General features: G+C 43.4%; 1 protein-coding gene across 1 annotated transcript in view; it reads right to left on the bottom strand.

The window, feature by feature from the left end:
* wdfy3 (WD repeat and FYVE domain containing 3) overlaps positions 1-19,758 on the bottom strand; it is a 127,675-nt gene that overhangs the window by 60,372 nt on the left and 47,545 nt on the right. Inside the window, 6 exon segments of the mRNA XM_069169322.1 lie at positions 3,696-3,796; positions 10,824-11,061; positions 13,480-13,592; positions 14,240-14,454; positions 15,815-16,004; positions 18,443-18,526. Of these exon segments, the coding sequence (XP_069025423.1) occupies positions 3,696-3,796; positions 10,824-11,061; positions 13,480-13,592; positions 14,240-14,454; positions 15,815-16,004; positions 18,443-18,526 (941 nt within the window).

Genomic DNA, 19,758 nt, shown 5'->3' with positions numbered 1-19,758 from the left:
CATCAAGGGATTAATGGTTCTACGGTTCTGATGGACATCAAGGGATTAGTGGTTCTACGGTTCTGATGGACACCAAGGGATTAGAGGTTCTACGGTTCTGATGGACACCAAGGGATTAGTGGTTCTACGGTTCTGATGGACATCAAGGGATTGGTGGTTCTACGGTTCTGATGAACATCAAGGGATTGGTGGTTCTACGGTTCTGATGAACATCAAGGGATTGGTGGTTCTACGGTTCTGATGAACATCAAGGGATTAATGGTTCTACGGTTCTGATGAACATCAAGGGATTAATGGTTCTACGGTTCTGATGGACATCAAGGGATTAATGGTTCTACGGTTCTGATGGACATCAAGGGATTAGAGGTTCTACGGTTCTGATGGACATCAAGGGATTAATGGTTCTACGGTTCTGATGGACATCAAGGGATTAGAGGTTCTACGGTTCTGATGGACATCAAGGGATTAGTGGTTCTACGGTTCTGATGGACATCAAGGGATTAGAGGTTCTACGGTTCTGATGGACACCAAGGGATTGGTGGTTCTACGGTTCTGATGAACATCAAGGGATTGGTGGTTCTACGGTTCTGATGAACATCAAGGGATTAATGGTTCTACGGTTCTGATGAACATCAAGGGATTAATGGTTCTACGGTTCTGATGGACATCAAGGGATTAGTGGTTCTACGGTTCTGATGGACATCAAGGGATTAATGGTTCTACGGTTCTGATGGACATCAAGGGATTAATGGTTCTACGGTTCTGATGGACATCAAGGGATTAGAGGTTCTACGGTTCTGATGGACATCAAGGGATTAGAGGTTCTACGGTTCTGATGGACATCAAGGGATTAGTGGTTCTACGGTTCTGATGGACACAAAGGGATTAGAGGTTCTACGGTTCTGATGGACACCAAGGGATTAGTGGTTCTACGGTTCTGATGGACATCAAGGGATTAATGGTTCTACGGTTCTGATGGACATCAAGGGATTAGTGGTTCTACGGTTCTGATGGACATCAAGGGATTAATGGTTCTACGGTTCTGATGGACATCAAGGGATTAATGGTTCTACGGTTCTGATGGACATCAAGGGATTAATGGTTCTACGGTTCTGATGGACATCAAGGGATTAGTGGTTCTACGGTTCTGATGGACATCAAGGGATTAATGGTTCTACGGTTCTGATGGACATCAAGGGATTAGTGGTTCTACGGTTCTGATGGACATCAAGGGATTAATGGTTCTACGGTTCTGATGAACATCAAGGGATTAATGGTTCTACGGTTCTGATGGACATCAAGGGATTAGTGGTTCTACGGTTCTGATGGACACAAAGGGATTAGAGGTTCTACGGTTCTGATGGACACCAAGGGATTAGTGGTTCTACGGTTCTGATGGACATCAAGGGATTAATGGTTCTACGGTTCTGATGGACATCAAGGGATTAGTGGTTCTACGGTTCTGATGGACATCAAGGGATTAATGGTTCTACGGTTCTGATGAACATCAAGGGATTAATGGTTCTACGGTTCTGATGGACATCAAGGGATTAGTGGTTCTACGGTTCTGATGGACATCAAGGGATTAATGGTTCTACGGTTCTGATGGACATCAAGGGATTAGTGGTTCTACGGTTCTGATGGACATCAAGGGATTAATGGTTCTACGGTTCTGATGGACATCAAGGGATTAGTGGTTCTACGGTTCTGATGAACATCAAGGGATTAATGGTTCTACGGTTCTGATGGACATCAAGGGATTAGTGGTTCTACGGTTCTGATGGACATCAAGGGATTAGTGGTTCTACGGTTCTATTTGATGAAGGAGCCTCCAGATGATGTCATCCACAGATATGGGTCAGATGGGAGCGGGAGGGAACGGGGGAGGAGGAGGTGTGGAGGTAAAGATAAATGAGGCAGGCAAGAAGGTGTGGGGGTTGGGGGGGGGGGGGACGGCCATGAAGGGGAGGAAGAAATAAGAGAAAAGGAAAATATGAGTGATGAAGAAACGAGAGGATGGAAACTGTGACGTCTATAAATAATGTTGGAGGACAGGAGGAGAACAGCGTGGGGTGGATGAGTACACAGGGAGAGGAGGAGGAGGTAAACAGATGGAGGAGGAGGAGAGGAGGAAGAGGTAAACAGATGGAGAGGAGGAGGAGAGGAGGAGGAGGTAAACAGATGAAGAAGAGGAGGAGAGGAGGAGGTAAACAAATGGAGGAGGATGAGAGGAAGAGGAGGAGGAGTAGAGGAGGAAGAGGTAAACAGATGGAGAGGAGGAGGAGGTAAACAGATGAAGATGAGGAGAGGAAGAGGAGGAGGAGGAAAGGAGGAAGAGGTAAACAGATGAAGAGAAGGAGGAGAGGAGGAGGTAAACAGATGGAGGAGGAGAGGAAGAGGAGGAGGTAAACAGATGGATGAGGAGGAGAGGAAGAGGAGGAGGAGTAGAGGAAGAGGAGGTAAACAGATGAAGAGGAGGAGGAGGTAAACAGATGGAGGAGGAGAGGAAGAGGAGGAGTAGAGGAGGAGGCAAACAGATGAAGAGGAGGAGGAGCGGAGGAGGAGCGGAGGAGGAGGAGGTAAGAGGAGGTAGGAGGAGAGGAGAGGAGAGGAGGAGGAGGAGGTAGGAGGAGGTAGGAGGAGAGGAGAGGAGAGGAGGAGGAGGAGGAGGAAGAGTCTGGCTGTGCTTCATAAATATCAGAGGTTCATTTTATCTCTGCTCCACATTGAATAACAAAGACGTGATACTGTGAAATCTTTGTGGGTTAAATAATGTTTTTTATGATGCATTTTGTAACAAACACTTGTTTTTAACACACTAAACAACACTTGTTTACACATTTGTTAGTCTTTTAGATGTCGTAGTTTTACTGCATGAAGGAATGATGCAAAAGAAGATGTGACCGTGTGAATGAGGATGACAGACATGAGAGCTCTTAAAATGAGATAAACAACAGGAAATGACATGAGAGCAACACTTTAGGTTACAGAGGTAACCCCGGCTCTCTGAAGAACGAGGCATCTCACTGCAGGGTTCTCAGAAGTGAGACAGCCCTACGCCAACCCAGTGGCTAGTAACCGTGACGACTGCATCAAAGGGAGGGGCCGTCTCCGTCTACACGAAGGGAGCGATGCAGCATCACCGGCTGGACGAGGCCTCGGCGCTACCTCCTCGTCTCCCGGAGAGATGCCGAGTCAGCAGAACAGAAGTGATACAGGTTTTCTGGATCTCTGAAACACTGAACTCCTCCGAACCAAACAGCAGCCTGAACCCATCGATCCAAACTATCAGAGGCTCTGGTAGTCACGCTGCTTCACAACAGCACTGAGACTGCTGGACAGACAGCATTTCCACCATCCACCGGTTTGGTCCTTTTCCTTTATTTTTGCTGTATGTAAATGCTGAATTTACTGAGATATGAAATGGCTTTTTTCCTTGTCTTGTTTTTTTTAACTCAAGGCATTTACAGTATTGTAAACAACATTATGTTCTATTTTCTGATGCAGCGTGCGACGACCGCTCAGTCGTGGTTTAATCCTGTTAGAGGTGAATGTTGGACGAGTCCCAGGTTTTGAAAACGGGGTTTTGTGTTTACAGTTGTGTACAGTTGTGAGAAACGGGTGAAAGGTGTCGTAGCGATGGTGAAGAAGTGTAACAGAGCTTCAGATCATCACGTGATGACGTTTTTATTTACCTGTGCCCATCCCACTCAGCACGGCTCCGTCGCTGACCCCCAAAGCGTTGGTGTTGTTGGTGGGAGCGTTGTGGGGCGCCAGGCTGGGCAGAAACAGGCACCTGCACAGCACAACACAGGGAAGATTAACAGCTGTTATCTGGGAGAACAGACACACAACACGCTGTCGGCCGACGCATGCAGCTGCTGCAGGAGAGGGTTAGTGTTCGCTGAATCACATTCAGCCTCCATCCTGCAGATAAACTATTAAACTTCCAGTATGGAGATTCACACGCTGCAGGACTCAGGCTCGGCGTGATAATATGGAGATCTGGGCTGCCTAATACTCAGGATTAACCATGTATGAGAGGAGGAAGGAGGTGGGATGAAAGCACAGTCACACTCCGTCTTCACAACCAATCTGCTCACACCGAGTTACATCTCCTTACACTGGAGCTCAGGTTGGAGCTGATGGGGATGATAACATCCCAATTAAAATACAGAAAGACAGACTGACGGCTGCAGAGGGAGATCACGTATAAAAGGCTGCAGCAGGCTGAACTCCGTCCTCTGCTGCTTCAAGGACGTACAAAGACGGCAACCGTTCCAGAAAACTACAAAGACTTGTATCAGTGAGCGGTTGTTTCTGACTCACTGCTGTTCTGCTCTCTGATCATCCTGAAGCAGCTCTGAGGTTTGGCCTTTTATTTCTTTGTGAACGGACCTATGAAGACCTGTTAGTGTGTGAAGACACTGGAGTTCCAGGACAGACCGAGCTGCCCCGCAGGAGAACCTCACTGACCACTGGAGAACCTCACTGACCGCTGGAGAACCTCACTGACCGCTGGAGAACCTCACTGACCGCAGGAGAACCTCACTGACCGCTGGAGAACCTCACTGACCGCAGGAGAAGCTCACTGACCGCTGGAGAACCTGACGGACCGCAGGAGAACCTCACTGACCGCAGGAGAACCTGACGGACCGCAGGAGAACCTCACTGACTGCAGGAGAACCTCACTGACCGCAGGAGAACCTGACGGACCGCAGGAGAACCTCACTGACCGCTGGAGAACCTCACTGACCGCAGGAGAACCTCACTGACCGCTGGAGAACCTCACTGACCGCAGGAGAAGCTCACTGACCGCTGGAGAACCTGACGGACCGCAGGAGAACCTCACTGACCGCAGGAGAACCTGACGGACCGCAGGAGAACCTCACTGACTGCAGGAGAACCTCACTGACCGCTGGAGAACCTGACGGACCGCTGACGACAGCTAGAAGACTAAATCACTGTCACTGAATATCTGCATGAAAACAATATGAGCATCAATGCAGCTTTTCCTCCCATATTAATGCAGCTCAGACCAACTCACTGCAGCACTCCTTCAAACTTTATAGGATTCTCTCCAACAAACCGAACTGCAGCAACAACTCAACTCCAATCAGAGGAAGTGGTCGTAATCCAAACAGCAAAAACGATTCTTCTTCTGTCGGTAACTCAGACAGCAGATCATCAAAACACACATATCGAGTGGTGAAACAATAGAGCAGCTAACTGAAGAAATCAACAATCTGCTGCTTGATTCTCTCAAATACAAAGGCCGGTGTTGCTTTATATTTATGTTTGTGATTTTATGACTAATGAAGGTGTGTGCTGCAGACGAACAACGTCAATTCCTTTTATTTATTAACAATAAGAAAAAGAAAAATACATTTCCAGCCAACTTGTTTAAAAAGCAAAATTCTCAGTAATAGTTTCCAGCCTTGTCCCTTGTGTTCAGAGATTTCTCCAGATTCTCTGAATCTTTTAATGATATTATGAACCGTAGACGATGAAGTCCACTAATTCTTTGTAGTTTTACGTTGAGGAACATTATTCTTAGATTGTTGAACTATTTTCCAACACAGTCTTTCAGAGTGGTGAACCTCTCCCCATCTTCACTGCTGAGAGACTCTGCCTCTCTGAAATCATCTTTTTATACCCAATCATGTTACTGATCTGTTGCCATGGTAACCTGATTAGTTGTCAGATGTTCCACCAGGTGTTTTCTTTTTTTGCGTTACACAACTGTTCCAGTCTTTTGTTGATCCTGTCACAACTTTATAGACGTGTTGCTGCCTTCAAAATCAAAATGAGCAGATATTTTTCATAAAACAATAAAATGTTTTTTCAATTAAATGAGTTTATGAGATGTGTACATCACTGCATTCTGTTTTTATTTACATTTTACACAGCGTCCCATCTTTTTTAGAAACAGGTTGTATTTGAGGATCACAGGTAACTTATTTTTACTACAAGATCTTTTTTTTAGCTCCTTTGACCAAGAATGACCTCATTTTTTTCTTCCTGTTTTTCCACCTGGACAGGAAGGTCATAGGTCGCAGCGAGCTGCAGGACAGCTGGCAGAGATTCAATGAAATGTTCGAGGACAATTCTCAAGGACGGACGCTGTTTAAGAGTCCGTCTGTCACACTAACGAGCTGAAGAACCGCACATATGCTGTCGTTCCCCCGTTACTCTCCTTCATCAGGTTCAACTACACATAAAACACACTGCAGCCATTTCACCAGCTCATAATGCTCATTTTCATTTTTAAATAATTCTTAAAAAAACCTCCTCCCCCATCCTCCCACACAGGAGAGCATCTTCCTCCCCCTGTGAGGTGGCTGGCTGAGTGTGTGTGAACATGTCCTGCATGACAGAAGTGTGCTTTGAGCATGTGTGTGTGTGTGTGTGTGTGTGTGTGTGTGTGTGTGTGTGTGTCTGTGGTTGTGTGTGTGAGTGTGTGTGTGTGTGTGTGTGTGGTTGTGTGTGGTTGTGTGTGGTTGTGTGTGTGTGTGTGAGTGTGTGTGTGTGTGTGTGTGTGTGTGTGTGTGTGTGTGTGTGTGTGTGTGGTTGTGTGTGTGAGTGTGTGTGTGTGTCTGTGGTTGTGTGTGTGAGTGTGTGTGTGTGTGTGTGTGGTTGTGTGTGGTTGTGTGTGTGTGTGTGTGTGTGGTTGTGTGTGTGTGTGTGTGTGTGTGTGTGTGTGTGTGTGTGGTTGTGTGTGTGTGTGTGTGTGTGTGTGTGGTTGTGTGTGTGAGTGTGTGTGTGTGGTTGTGTGTGGTTGTGTGTGTGTGTGTGTGTGTGTGTGTGTGTGTGTGTGTGTGTGTGTGTGTGTGTGTGTGTGTGTGTGTGTGTGCGGAGCAGAAAGTGGGCCAGCGCCTCGTTGCCAGTCTGCTTCTCTGCGTTTCCAGGAGAACCTCCATGTTCTATTCTGCTGTGACGAGTCCGCTCGCTTCTTAAGAGGAAAGATCCGGTGAACCAGGAAGTGACATCACTGGGAGGGGGAGGGGTTTATAAAAGATGCTGTTTGATCCTGATCATCTGAAGATGTTTTGACTCGTATTAGAGTCTGGATGAATTCCAGCATTGATTAAACTGAACGTTACATTTTGATAAACATCTTGAGAACTTTATGACCTGAGCTCCATGAGGGAACCTGGGACCCCATAATCCATAATCCATGTAGATTCTATTGTAATCTTTAGTGTCAGAACAAAGAGAACCAGAGATCTGAGAGGACAGAACCACACTGACGGGTCACGTAAGTCAGCGGCGTAAGAGATGGATCAAGATAATCTGTATAGAACCAATAGAACCTTCAATAGAACCAATCTAACAGTAACGATATATTAATATGAACCAGCTGTAACACAGCAGCAGTTTAATCAGTTTTATTTAACACCTCCCAACTATTGTACTGTTATACTACACTATACTATACTGCACTGTTATACTACACTATACTATACTGTACTGTTATAATACACTATACTGCACTGTTATACTACACTATACTATACTGTACTGTTATAATACACTATACTGCACTGTTATACTACACTATACTATACTGTACTGTTATACTACACCATACTATACTGCATTGTTATACTACACTATACTATACTGTACTGTTATAATACACTATACTGCACTGTTATACTACACTATACTATACTGTACTGTTATAATACACTATACTGCACTGTTATACTACACTATACTGTACTGTTATACTACACTATACTATACTGTACTGTTATACTACACCATACTATACTGCATTGTTATACTACACTATACTATACTGTACTGTTATAATACACTATACTGCACTGTTATACTACACTATACTATACTGTTCTGTTATACTACACCATACTATACTGCACTGTTATACTACACTATACTGCACTGTTATACTACACTATACTATACTGTACTGTTATAATACACTATACTCTACTGCACTGTTATACTACACTATACTATACTGTACTGTTATAATACACTATACTGCACTGTTATACTACACTATACTATACTGTACTGTTATACTACACCATACTATACTGCACTGTTATACTACACTATACTGCACTGTTATACTACACTATACTATACTATACTGTACTGTTATAATACACTATACTCTACTGCACTGTTATACTACACTATACTCTACTGCACTGTTATACTACACTATACTATACTGTGCTGTTATAATACACTATACTGTACTGTTATAATACACTACACTATACTGTACTGTTATAATACACTATACTGCACTGTTATACTACACTATACTATACTGTACTGTTATACTACACCATACTATACTGCACTGTTATACTACACTATACTATACTGTACTGTTATAATACACTATACTGCACTGTTATACTACACTATACTATACTGTACTGTTATACTACACCATACTATACTGCACTGTTATACTACACTATACTGCACTGTTATACTACACTATACTATACTGTACTGTTATAATACACTATACTATACTGTACTGTTATAATACACTATACTGCACTGTTATACTACACTATACTATACTGTACTGTTATACTACACCATACTATACTGTACTGTTATAATACACTATACTATACTGTACTGTTATACTACACCATACTATACTGCACTGTTATACTACACTATACTGCACTGTTATACTACACTATACTATACTGTACTGTTATACTACACTATACTATACTGTACTGTTATACTACACCATACTATACTGTTATACTACACTATACTATACTGCACTGTTATACTACACTACACTATACTGTACTGTTATAATACACTATACTGTACTGTTATACTACACTATACTATACTGCACTGTTATACTACACTATATTATACTATACTGTACTGTTATAATACACTATACTATACTGTACTGTTATACTACACTATACTGCACTGTACTGTTATAATACACTATACTACACTGTACTGTTATACTACACTACACTATACTGTACTGTTATACTACACCATACTATACTGTACTGTTATACTACACCATACTATACTGTTATACTACACTATACTATACTGCACTGTTATACTACACTATACTATACTGTACTGTACTGTTATAATACACTATACTATACTGCACTGTTATACTACACTATACTATACTGTACTGTTATAATACACTGTACTATACTGCACTGTTATACTACACTACACTATACTGCACTGTTATACTACACTATACTGCACTGTTATACTACACTATACTATACTGCAGTTATACTACACTATACTATACTGCACTATGTTATACTACACTATACTGCACTGATATACTACACTATACTGCACTGTTATACTACACTATACTATACTGCACTATGTTATACTACACTATACTGCACTGATATACTACACTATACTGCACTGTTATACTACACTATACTATACTGCACTATGTTATACAACACTATACTGCACTGTTATACTACACTATACTATACTGCACTATGTTATACAACACTATACTGCACTGTTATACTACACTATACTATACTGCACTATGTTATACTACACTATACTGCACTGTTATACTACAATTTTCTAAAGCCAGGTTATTTCAAAGGTTAAAATTAAGGCTAAGTGATTTTAGCATATAATTTGAGCAACTTTTACAGTGTCCACTGCAAGAAAGGGTTAGAAATGAGCAGGTGTTCAGGGCTCTTCTATAATGGCAGTTTCAGGTCACCACAAGAAAAAACATTTAGCAGCTAAACTGGCATAAACATGAACAATGACCTTCAGCCAGTCGTCTCCTGTTTTCCTCAAACATGGATCCTTACAAATATTCATGAGGAACAAACCAAGTCTCTCTTAACAGTTGTTTTCTGTGTGTCAGTGTAACATGTGTGCGTTTGTCATGTGTGTCTTCATACAGAAGTGCTGGGAGCAAACCGCCAAGGTCACATCCCACACAGCATCTTTTCCTCTGACCCCTACACCACCGCACCCCCCACATCCAGCAGGGCCCTCCGGGGGCAGCAGAGCCTGTCAGAGCCGCACAAAGAACCACATAAAAGGTGGAAAACAAGCCTATTTGTATGCGCAGCTCCACAACTGGAGGCATATAACAGTCTCCTGCTGAGACAGTTGCAGGTTAAAAACACAGCCTGTTTCATGGCAGGAAGGAAATAAGGTGGGAGTCACCGGAGAAGAGAATCGATCCGCTCTGAGATTTACAGAAAAGAGGTTTGCAGAAGAATGGACACCATCTGTTAGCCATGCAGCACTTAATAAAAGACTGGTCTGTTATTGGAGATCTGAGGGAAACATGGATTATTGATGAATATTTCTCATTTTAAAAGCGACATGAGAATTGGCAAACGAGCATGTTTCATTTCATGTGGACTCGGACTCGATGCTCACATCACGCCTGTTTCCAGGAGGCTGATAGACCGACTGCAGGCCACCTGCAGCAGCTAAAGGACCACATGGTTTCCGTGACGTTAGTGGAGGCCCAACCAGAAGGAGAGCCGAGTATCAGCTGAATGTCAGTTAACCACAACAACTACTTTGTTCTGGAGCTGTTCGGCTGTTTGGAGTATTTTGCACCCATAAAAAAAAGGCAACAAATGCAGGTCTGAAGTGTGTTGCAGCTGATATTATAAATAATTTCATCAACCATTCGACATGCAGCTCAGCGTGTGACATCACACCCTGATGTAGCGGGAGGAATGTAAACAGGAAGTGCCCCGCCTCCTTTCTCTGTTACTTCATGAATATTACTGGTGTTCGTGCTGACTGACCCGAAGCCCTCCAGCGACGTGTCGAACTCCACGAACGCAGGCGTGACGGCCGATCCGTGCAGGCGGATGTCGTGGGGTGTTGTCATGGAGACCAGGCACTTGACCCGGGTGAGGGGCACAGTGCTGCCCTCGGCGGAGCGCACCAGGCTGCGGCTGATGCGGTACTGTCCGTTGTCCTCGGCCGGCGTGGCGAAAACACTGTCGGGGCCGAAGCCCTCCATGGACGTCGTCATGCTGTCTGTGGAGTCAGAGAGAAACGGGGGAGTTAAAGAGGCGGAGCCACACTGATGACATCATCATCCAACATCCAGACATCCGGTGAAGTCTGGGGAGGTGCAGCTGTGGTTAGTCGGCCGTCTCACTTAAAAACAAATACAGGAAGGCAAACTTGTGTAAAAGTTTGTTCATTCTTCTGAACTTTTTAAACTCCTTTGACTTTAACGGACTCTTTTGGACTCGGGTCAGGAAACGTCATTGTTGTGGTAACTCCCATCAACCAGGAGCTCCTCTGAGGAAGCAAAAGTCCTGCAGGCAGTCGGACTTCAATCGCAGAACTAAAAATCCACCATCAACTTTAACATCACTCAGGATCTTTGTTTACGTCTTCATATCATGTTGTTCGTGCAAGTCGGTTCAAAATATGTCAGAAGTTTATCCGTAAAGAAGATTCCTACCAAATGGGATGTTCCTGAGATCTGAATAAACCTCTGCTACAATTAGTTTTATATTTTACATTTTTTTAAGTTCATGAAATAAAATGTGTACATTAAAATGTGCAGTCTATTTAGGTTTATCATTGGTCATATTTGATGCTTCACTTCAAAAATCAGCAGCATAAGATGCTTAAATGTTTCTATACAAGTCTACAATCTAAAAAAAAACCTGAACATGAAAAAGGTTTTTCTCAATGTGAAGTTATTTCCACTCAGATTAAAGTCTGTAGTTCAACAGAGCGTTTTTAACCTTCCTGCCTGCTGTGGTGACGTGCAGCTGGTTTTATCTCCCATCCTGAGATTAGCTGCAGTTTCTCTCCACTTGTATTTTCAGCTGAAGTCAAGTGACACAGCGAACATCCCTTGAATTCCTTGAATTTACAAAACACCAATGAATGCAGAATAACTTTGAGGGGTGAACTGACTGGACATCTGCCAAACATCTCCCTCACTGAGCCGATGCTCAGCTCGTCCACTGATAACGCCTGCAGCGCCTCACTGGGATCACGTTACACACCAGCAGCTTCTTCTTCCTCATCATACATCTCCTATGTTCTCATCTTCAAGAGTACAAATGTTTTAGATGCATCACAAGCTGCATTGTTTTTATCAGATATTATTCCAGATTTCTGTGGCTGGTCACATATGAAACATAAATCCATGAATGTGTTCCTTCCAAACATTTTACAGACAGTTTTAGTTTCAGACCTGAAGAGGCCTCAACATGGATTAATTTCACTGTTCCAGAGTCAGCAGCATGAGAGCAGCCATCAGCAGCAGCTAATAAAGCTTCTCCAGACACAGAGAGCTTTATGTGTTGGAACAGCAGCGGCTTGTACAGAGCAGTAATTAGTAGAGACTTAATATCTGTTCTCAGCTGGGAGGAGACGCAATCAGCAATTAAGACCTGCAGCTGCCAATAGAAACAAACTATTAGCAGCGGATTCAGCGTGACGAGTCGATCTGTGTTTAAACAGGCTGCACATCATTTCATACAGAGGACAACGAGACTGGACGCAGATCGACTTCATCTGCAGCTCATTGACCTTCATGTTAAATGTCTGTATATTTTACATCCCATCTCTCAACTCTAAGAAACAAACCAGCGTCTCAGGCTGTTCAGTTTACGATCGTCTGAGACGCTCTGAGAGTGTTTCCGTCCCCGAGCCGCTACGAGTGATTTCCTCCGAAACTAAAGGGCAGTGGAGGCTCTTCCTGTCCGACCTCGGCTCTTCCTGTCCGACCTCGGCTCTTCCTATCCGACCTCGGCTCTTCCTGTCCGACCTCGGCTCTTCCTGTCCGACCTCGGCTCTTCCTGTCCGACCTCGGCTCTTCCTGTCCGACCTCGGCTCTTCCTACCCGACCTCGGCTCTTCCTGTCCGACCTCATCTCTGTGAACTCGCAGCCAGCGAGAGGAGCAAAACTGATGCTTGTTTTTTCTTTTCAAGCTTTTAGCGCAGACTGAGAGTTTCTTCCCGGAGGATGCGGGTATCTCTGAGGCTCCCAGATGACATCATCATGTCATAACTGCAGTTCAATTCACAGCTGTTAGAAAGTGACTGTTTCACATGAGGACACAGCGTCCTGCTCAGATACAGCTTATTAACATGTTAGTAACACGTTAATAACATGTTAATAAAAAACAAATGTTTGGAGATGTTTCAAAGTAACTTGTAATAAAAATGAGCTGTTTTAGTACTGAGGTCCTGCAGCTACATAAGAATAATTGCTCAAGCTTCTATTGGTGCAACAATAATAAAAAAAAAAACGATATTATTAATATTCACTGAAATATGAAACATGTACCAGGGAGGTTTCATATACACTCTGATCATATGGATTTCCCCCCCATTTTCATCATAACACCGTTATTTAAAAGACATTTTAATGAAATAAAGTTGATCATTTATCATAAGACCCCAGAAAGCCAGTGAGGGTCTTACTTCTCATCTCGGCGTCGTAGCTCAGAGAGCTGGGTTTGTGGACTCGGTACTGTTTCAGCAGCTTCTTGTCCCAGGCGCCGCAGTTCAGAGGGTTTCCAAGACGCAGGAACTCCCTGAAGGAGAGACGAGCAGGACGTCAAGACAGGAATATATATCAATATATAATATTATATATAATAATATCGAACAAGAAAACAACCAGACAAGACGTGTTTCAGTGTTAAACGTTACTGCACCGGCTTCATGAGAGAATATTTCCCCATATTTACAGTTAAATGCCTTCTGATTGTTTCATCAGCATCAGAGAAGAGGAGGAGGAATTCAGCCAAGTCAACCAACTCACAGCATGTAGAAACTAAAAAAGCAAATCATCCACAGTTCAAATGTCAAATTTGAGGGGGAGGGGAGAGAAGGAAGACGGATATGTTTACCTCCAGTACAATTATGAGGGTAGAGAATATGATCCAAAGTATTTACATACAGTATGAATATGTAATACAAGTGAAATGAACCCTGCCTGCATATAATATATACATATATATAAACCTCCTCGACCCGCTGACTGACATGAACATACTGAAACACAAGCACCTGGGAGATGTGATGCTTCCACGGGATTCAGACAGGAAACAAATATTTGTTTTATCAAATCCTGCTGTTTAAAAAAAAAAAATCCAGAAACACCATTAATCAAAAACCCAACATCAGCAGTAAAACCTGTCCATGAGGACCTGGTGTCATTGGGTGGTGCTCGAGGTACCTGAGGGCCATGGGCTGCAGCGCCTGCGAGGCCAGCCTCTCGAACATCCTCTGCAGCGGCGGGTGCAGCGGGTGGTCTTCGTCGCCGAGCGCCTGACTGCAGCGCTGCAGCAGCCGCTGATGGAGGCAGGCCTCACAGAGCACCTGCTGGTTCCTCTCACTGTTCACCAGGAGCTGCAGGATGTTGGCCACGGCCAGCTGCAGGTCCAGGGCATGCTGGGAGGACACAGGAGGAGGAGGGAGGGGGTGAGGTGGTAGTTCACACCATGAGAAGACACTACTTCCTGAAAAACACGGTAGCTGTCTGTCTAACATCTCTGGTCGTATAAGACGAAAAACCACACCGGAGCGTAACCAAACAAATACCTGTCCAATAAAACTGGGACGCTGTGGACAATTTAAAAAAAGAATGTGATGATTTGCAAATCATTTAAACCCGTATTCAATTGAAAAGACAACATATCAAAAGTTTAAACTGAGAAATTGTATTGTTTTATTAAAACTATCTTCTCATTTTGAATCTGATGTCAGCAACACGTCTCTATAAGTTGTTCCAGGATCATGTTCACCACTGAGCTGCATCAACTCTTCTTTTAACAACACTCTGGAAACCTTTGGGAACTGAGGAGACCAGTTTCTGGAGTTTAGAAAAGGAAATGTTTTTTGTTTACTTTTCACTGATAACAAGCTGGATGGTCCCTCTCCTCTTTAACCTGGAGGATGCAGCGTCCATGATTTCCAAACAGAATCTCAGATTGTGATCCATCAGACCTCAGGACAGTTGTCCACTTCACCTCAGTCCATCTTCAATGATCTCGGTCCAGAGAAGGCGGCGGTGTTTCTGGATCATGTTTCTATCTGGTTTCTTCTTTGGAGAGTTTTAACATCATTTGTGGACGCAGCGATGAACTGTGTTCACAGACGATGGTTTTCACAAGTGTTCCTGAGCCCATGCAGTGATTTCCACTCCAGAATAGTGTGTTTTTAATGCAGTGCTGCCTGAGGGCCCGAAGATCACCACCATCCAATATTGGTTTCCAGCCTTGTCCCTTGTGTTCAGAGATTTCTCCAGATTCTCTGAATCTTTTAATGATATTATGAACCGTAGATGATTAAATCTGTTGCCATGGTAACCTCATTAGTCGTCAGATGTTCCACCAGTTTGTTTTTTTAATCTTTATGCAACTTTTCCATCTTTTGTTGATGCTGTCACAACTTGTTAGAGACGTTTTGCTGCCATCAAATTCAAAATGAACAGATATTTTTATAAAACAATACAAAATTTACATTACAACATTTGATATGTTGTCTTTGGTATATTTTCAATTAAATATGGGTTTAAATGATTTGGAAAATATTGCATTGTTTTGATTTTTTTACATTTTACACCGCGTCCCAGCTTTTCTTCAGGTAAATACAAACAAACTTCTTTGGGCTGAAATCAGACACGTTTCATATAATAAAATCTGGTTCTGTGCAGACATGTTCTGTATCTAACTGAAACCAGCTGTCGGCCTCCCTCCAACCCTTTGACCATCTTGAACAAGAAGTGTGTTTCCCTCCTGTGTTTCCTCACCTCGGGCTGGCTGTCAGATGAAACGGAGGGCAGCAGGTCCAGGATGGCCAGGACGGCCCCCGGGTGGATGACCACCATGTCGGATGACGAGGAAGAGGAGGAGGGGTGGGTGGGGTTAGCGAGGTGGAGCTTCAGGTCCGTCAGGGCTTTGACGGGGGCCGGGGGGCCCGACGTGCCGTAGTATCCTTGTCTGGGAGCAGAGAGAGGCGAGTCAAACACATCTCACGCTGAGAACTTCACAGGAAACAAAGATCACAAACACACATGAAGGGAAGGAGTCGAAGTAAAACAACTCTCGTGGAAATGTAAAAAGTCTGTTTTTCTTTTCATGAATGAATCTGAAGGTTTAACAGTTAATTATTAATTAAAACAACATGTCAGTCAGGTCTGAGGTTTGACATCATCACAGAGAGACGTGGATGTTTGTTTTCTCTATCTGAGATGTTTTAAAGTTGCTCTCCTGAAAACGAGCTGACACTCAGAGAGTCTTCCAGAGAACAGGATCAATACTTTATTTAACATGAGTCAGCAGTCACACTTCAGAGATCAGATAGTTTTGTCTCTGCAGAGCGCTGCTGCAGCCTGCAGGCGGCCAGTTAGACACAACAGGCAGATTACAGAGAGGCTGAGTCAGCAGAAAGGAAACTACCTGCTCTGTTCATGTGTTTGTGTTAAATTATTATCTGCTGATCCAGAAGAGTTTCCTTTTGTTTGTCTGTTCGTGGTTTCCTGTTTTGGTTAGAAACATCTACAGATTTAAACCAACTCCAGCTGTCATGGAGGTCAGAGTTCAAAGGATGAACAGGAAACAGAGCAGCTGCAGAAAAACACCCGATCCTGAACACACCATGAACGTGATGAATCTGAGCTCTGGGAAAACGTCGACCCGTGTGATGAGGGGCGGAGCATGAACCAAGCGCCAACCATCAGTGACGTCAACCTGACTGCACCACAGGCCTGTCAATCAAACAGACACGCCCCCAAAAACAGGTCTTCTTGAATCTTCTTTTCTAATGAATGAGGGATTATTTTCAGATGGACCTCCAGAAAACTAATAAGAAGGAGTGACTTTAGCTAACAACACCGAGATAACTGATGGACACATTTTATTCACTTTGGATTTGATGAGAGAAGTTGAATGGGAGTCTATGGAGCCGAAGGCTTTTTGGAGCCGACCTCTAGTGGCACTCGCTGGTATTACAGCTGAAGACACTTCTGGATCGGAACCATTTTACAGACCTGAAACTACGAACTCTTTTATAAACAGACTGTGTTATGAACTTTTATGAACTCTCATTGTACCAGATGACTTCACAACCAGAGTTTTTACTATTTATCTCTCATTACTGCCATGTTCCCTTTTAACAGGAAGCAGTGTTTTTCTGAAATCTAAAAGACCACACACTGACTGTGTTAATAAAAAACAGTATCCATGATTCAGCTGGCTCAGTGTCAGCTGAGGAAATATCCCAGCATGCAACACTGGCACAGCCTGGCTTTCTTTTTTTTAGGCTAAAAATCTTTCACTGCGTCACAAACATGATGATGACATCACTGACTGCTGAAAGTAACTCCGACTGTTTCCTGTTAGCTCGCTGCAGACGTTTGGAGCTACTGAATATCATTTGGAAAGAGAAGAAGAAGGTTTTTATTGCAGTAAAACCAGCATCCAACTCTCCTGAACTGAGTCTGACTGAGTAGACTGTTTTCAACAAACTGCTTTTTAAAACCGATGTCGATAATGGAGGAAACACAGAAGGGCGTTTAATGAAACACAAACAAGGTCGAGAGCCCATCGTTAGTCTGACTCATGAATATTCAGTGTTGGAGCTCATCCACGACGGGGGGAGGGGGATCTTCATCTTCACAGCTCCTACAGCTCACTGAGCAAGAGCACTTTTAAAATGTCCAAACCATTTTTATCTTTTGTAAATTAACTTTAAACAGTAGCAGAGAAAAGAGAAGAAGGATGGAGGTGATGAGAAGACGAAGAGACACTTTAAGAAGTGAAATATAAAAGAAACAGTCGTAACTCGTATTGTCTCTAATTTACAGAGTAAATAATGTTGAGGAGGAACAGATGGAGGTGTCTGTACATAACATGTTCATCATGTTCATGTGAGTTAACATCAGCTGACAGATGGAACAACAGAACCTTTAATGTTTGATTTCATCTACAGGTTTGATCCTGAAACACATCTGGATCTCTGAGGGACACTTAAAGGACCAGGAGTCATCAGACTGAACTGAAGGGGAGGATGATGAAGAGGGAGGGATGAAGGTGAGGATGATGAAGAGGGAGGAATGAAGGTGAGGATGATGATGAGGGAGGAATGAAGGTGAGGATGATGAAGAGGGAGGAATGAAGGTGAGGATGATGATGAGGGAGGAATGAAGGTGAGGATGATGATGAGGGAGGGATGAAGGTGAGGATGATGATGAGGGAGGGATGAAGGTGAGGATGATGATGAGGGAGGAATGAAGGTGAGGATGATGATGAGGAAGGGATGAAGGTGAGGATGATGATGAGGGAGGGATGAAGGTGAGGATGATGAAGAGGGAGGAATGAAGGTGAGGATGATGATGAGGGAGGGATGAAGGTGAGGATAGTAGCAGAGCTGTAGCTACCTCTTCCTGGCGAGTGCCGGTGTCCCCCACGGGGAGGGCAGCGAGGTCTCATGAGTCAGGCAGGGAGGGACCTGCTCCGCACGGCTGATGGGCATCACGCGCGCGCGCGCACACACACACACACACACACACACACACACACACACACACACACACACACACAGAGAGAGACAGACAGACAGACACATAAAAACACACACAGAAAGACACATTCAAACAAAAACATGAACCCAAAAACAAAGAAACAGGTGTGCAAGGACATGTACATAAACACACAAAAAGAAACAACACACACAAAGACAAACACACACACACACACACACACACACACACACACACACACACACACACACACACACACAGCCGTGTGGATGGGTCAGATGGAGGAAGAACAGCCAGGCGGTGCCAGAAGGTTAGAGGAAGAGGAAGAGAAGAAAGAAGCTGTTAGCGGAAGCAACAGAGGAAACACGACCAGAGCTCCAGTCAGGGTTCAAAAGTCAAACTCTGACTTTCATGCCCTGATATTCCCTGACATGCCCTGATATTTCCTGATATTCCTTGATATTCCCTGATATTCCTTGATATTCCCTGATATTCCTTGATATTCTCTGATATTCCCTGATATTCCTTGATATTCTCTGATATTCCTTGATATTCCCTGATATTCCTTGATATTCCCTGATATTCCTTGATATTCTCTGATATTCCTTGATATTCCCTGATATTCCTTGATATTCCGATATTCCTTGATATTCTCTGATATTCCCTGATATTCCCTGATATTCCTTGATATTCTCTGATATTCCTTGCTATTCCCTAATATTCCCTGACATTCCGTGATGTTCCATGATATTCCATGATGTTTCCTGATGTTCCTTGATACTCTCTGATATTGCCTGATGTTCCCTGATATTCCCTGGAATTCCTTGATATTCCTTGATGTTGCTTGATATTCCCTGATATTCCTTGATATTCTCTGATATTCCTTGATATTCAATGATATTCCCTGATATTCCTTGATATTCTCTGATATTCCCTGATATTCCTTGATATTCCTTGATATTCCCTAATATTCCCTGACATTCCGTGATGTTCCCTGATATTCCATGATGTTTCCTGATGTTCCTTGATATTCTCTGATATTGCCTGATGTTCCCTGATATTCCCTGGAATTCCTTGATATTCCCTGATGTTCCTTGATATTCATTGATATTCCTTGATATTCCCTGATATTCCTTGACATTCCCTAATATTCCTTGACATTCCCTGATATTCCTTGATATTCTCTGATGTTCCCTGACATTCTCTGATATCCC

The sequence above is a fragment of the Embiotoca jacksoni genome, unplaced genomic scaffold (assembly GCF_022577435.1).
Source record: "Embiotoca jacksoni isolate LCO1_2020_lvr unplaced genomic scaffold, fEmbJac1.0.p SCAF_44, whole genome shotgun sequence".
Classification (NCBI taxonomy): Eukaryota; Metazoa; Chordata; class Actinopteri; family Embiotocidae; genus Embiotoca; species Embiotoca jacksoni.
This window is presented reverse-complemented; position numbering and strand designations above follow the sequence as displayed.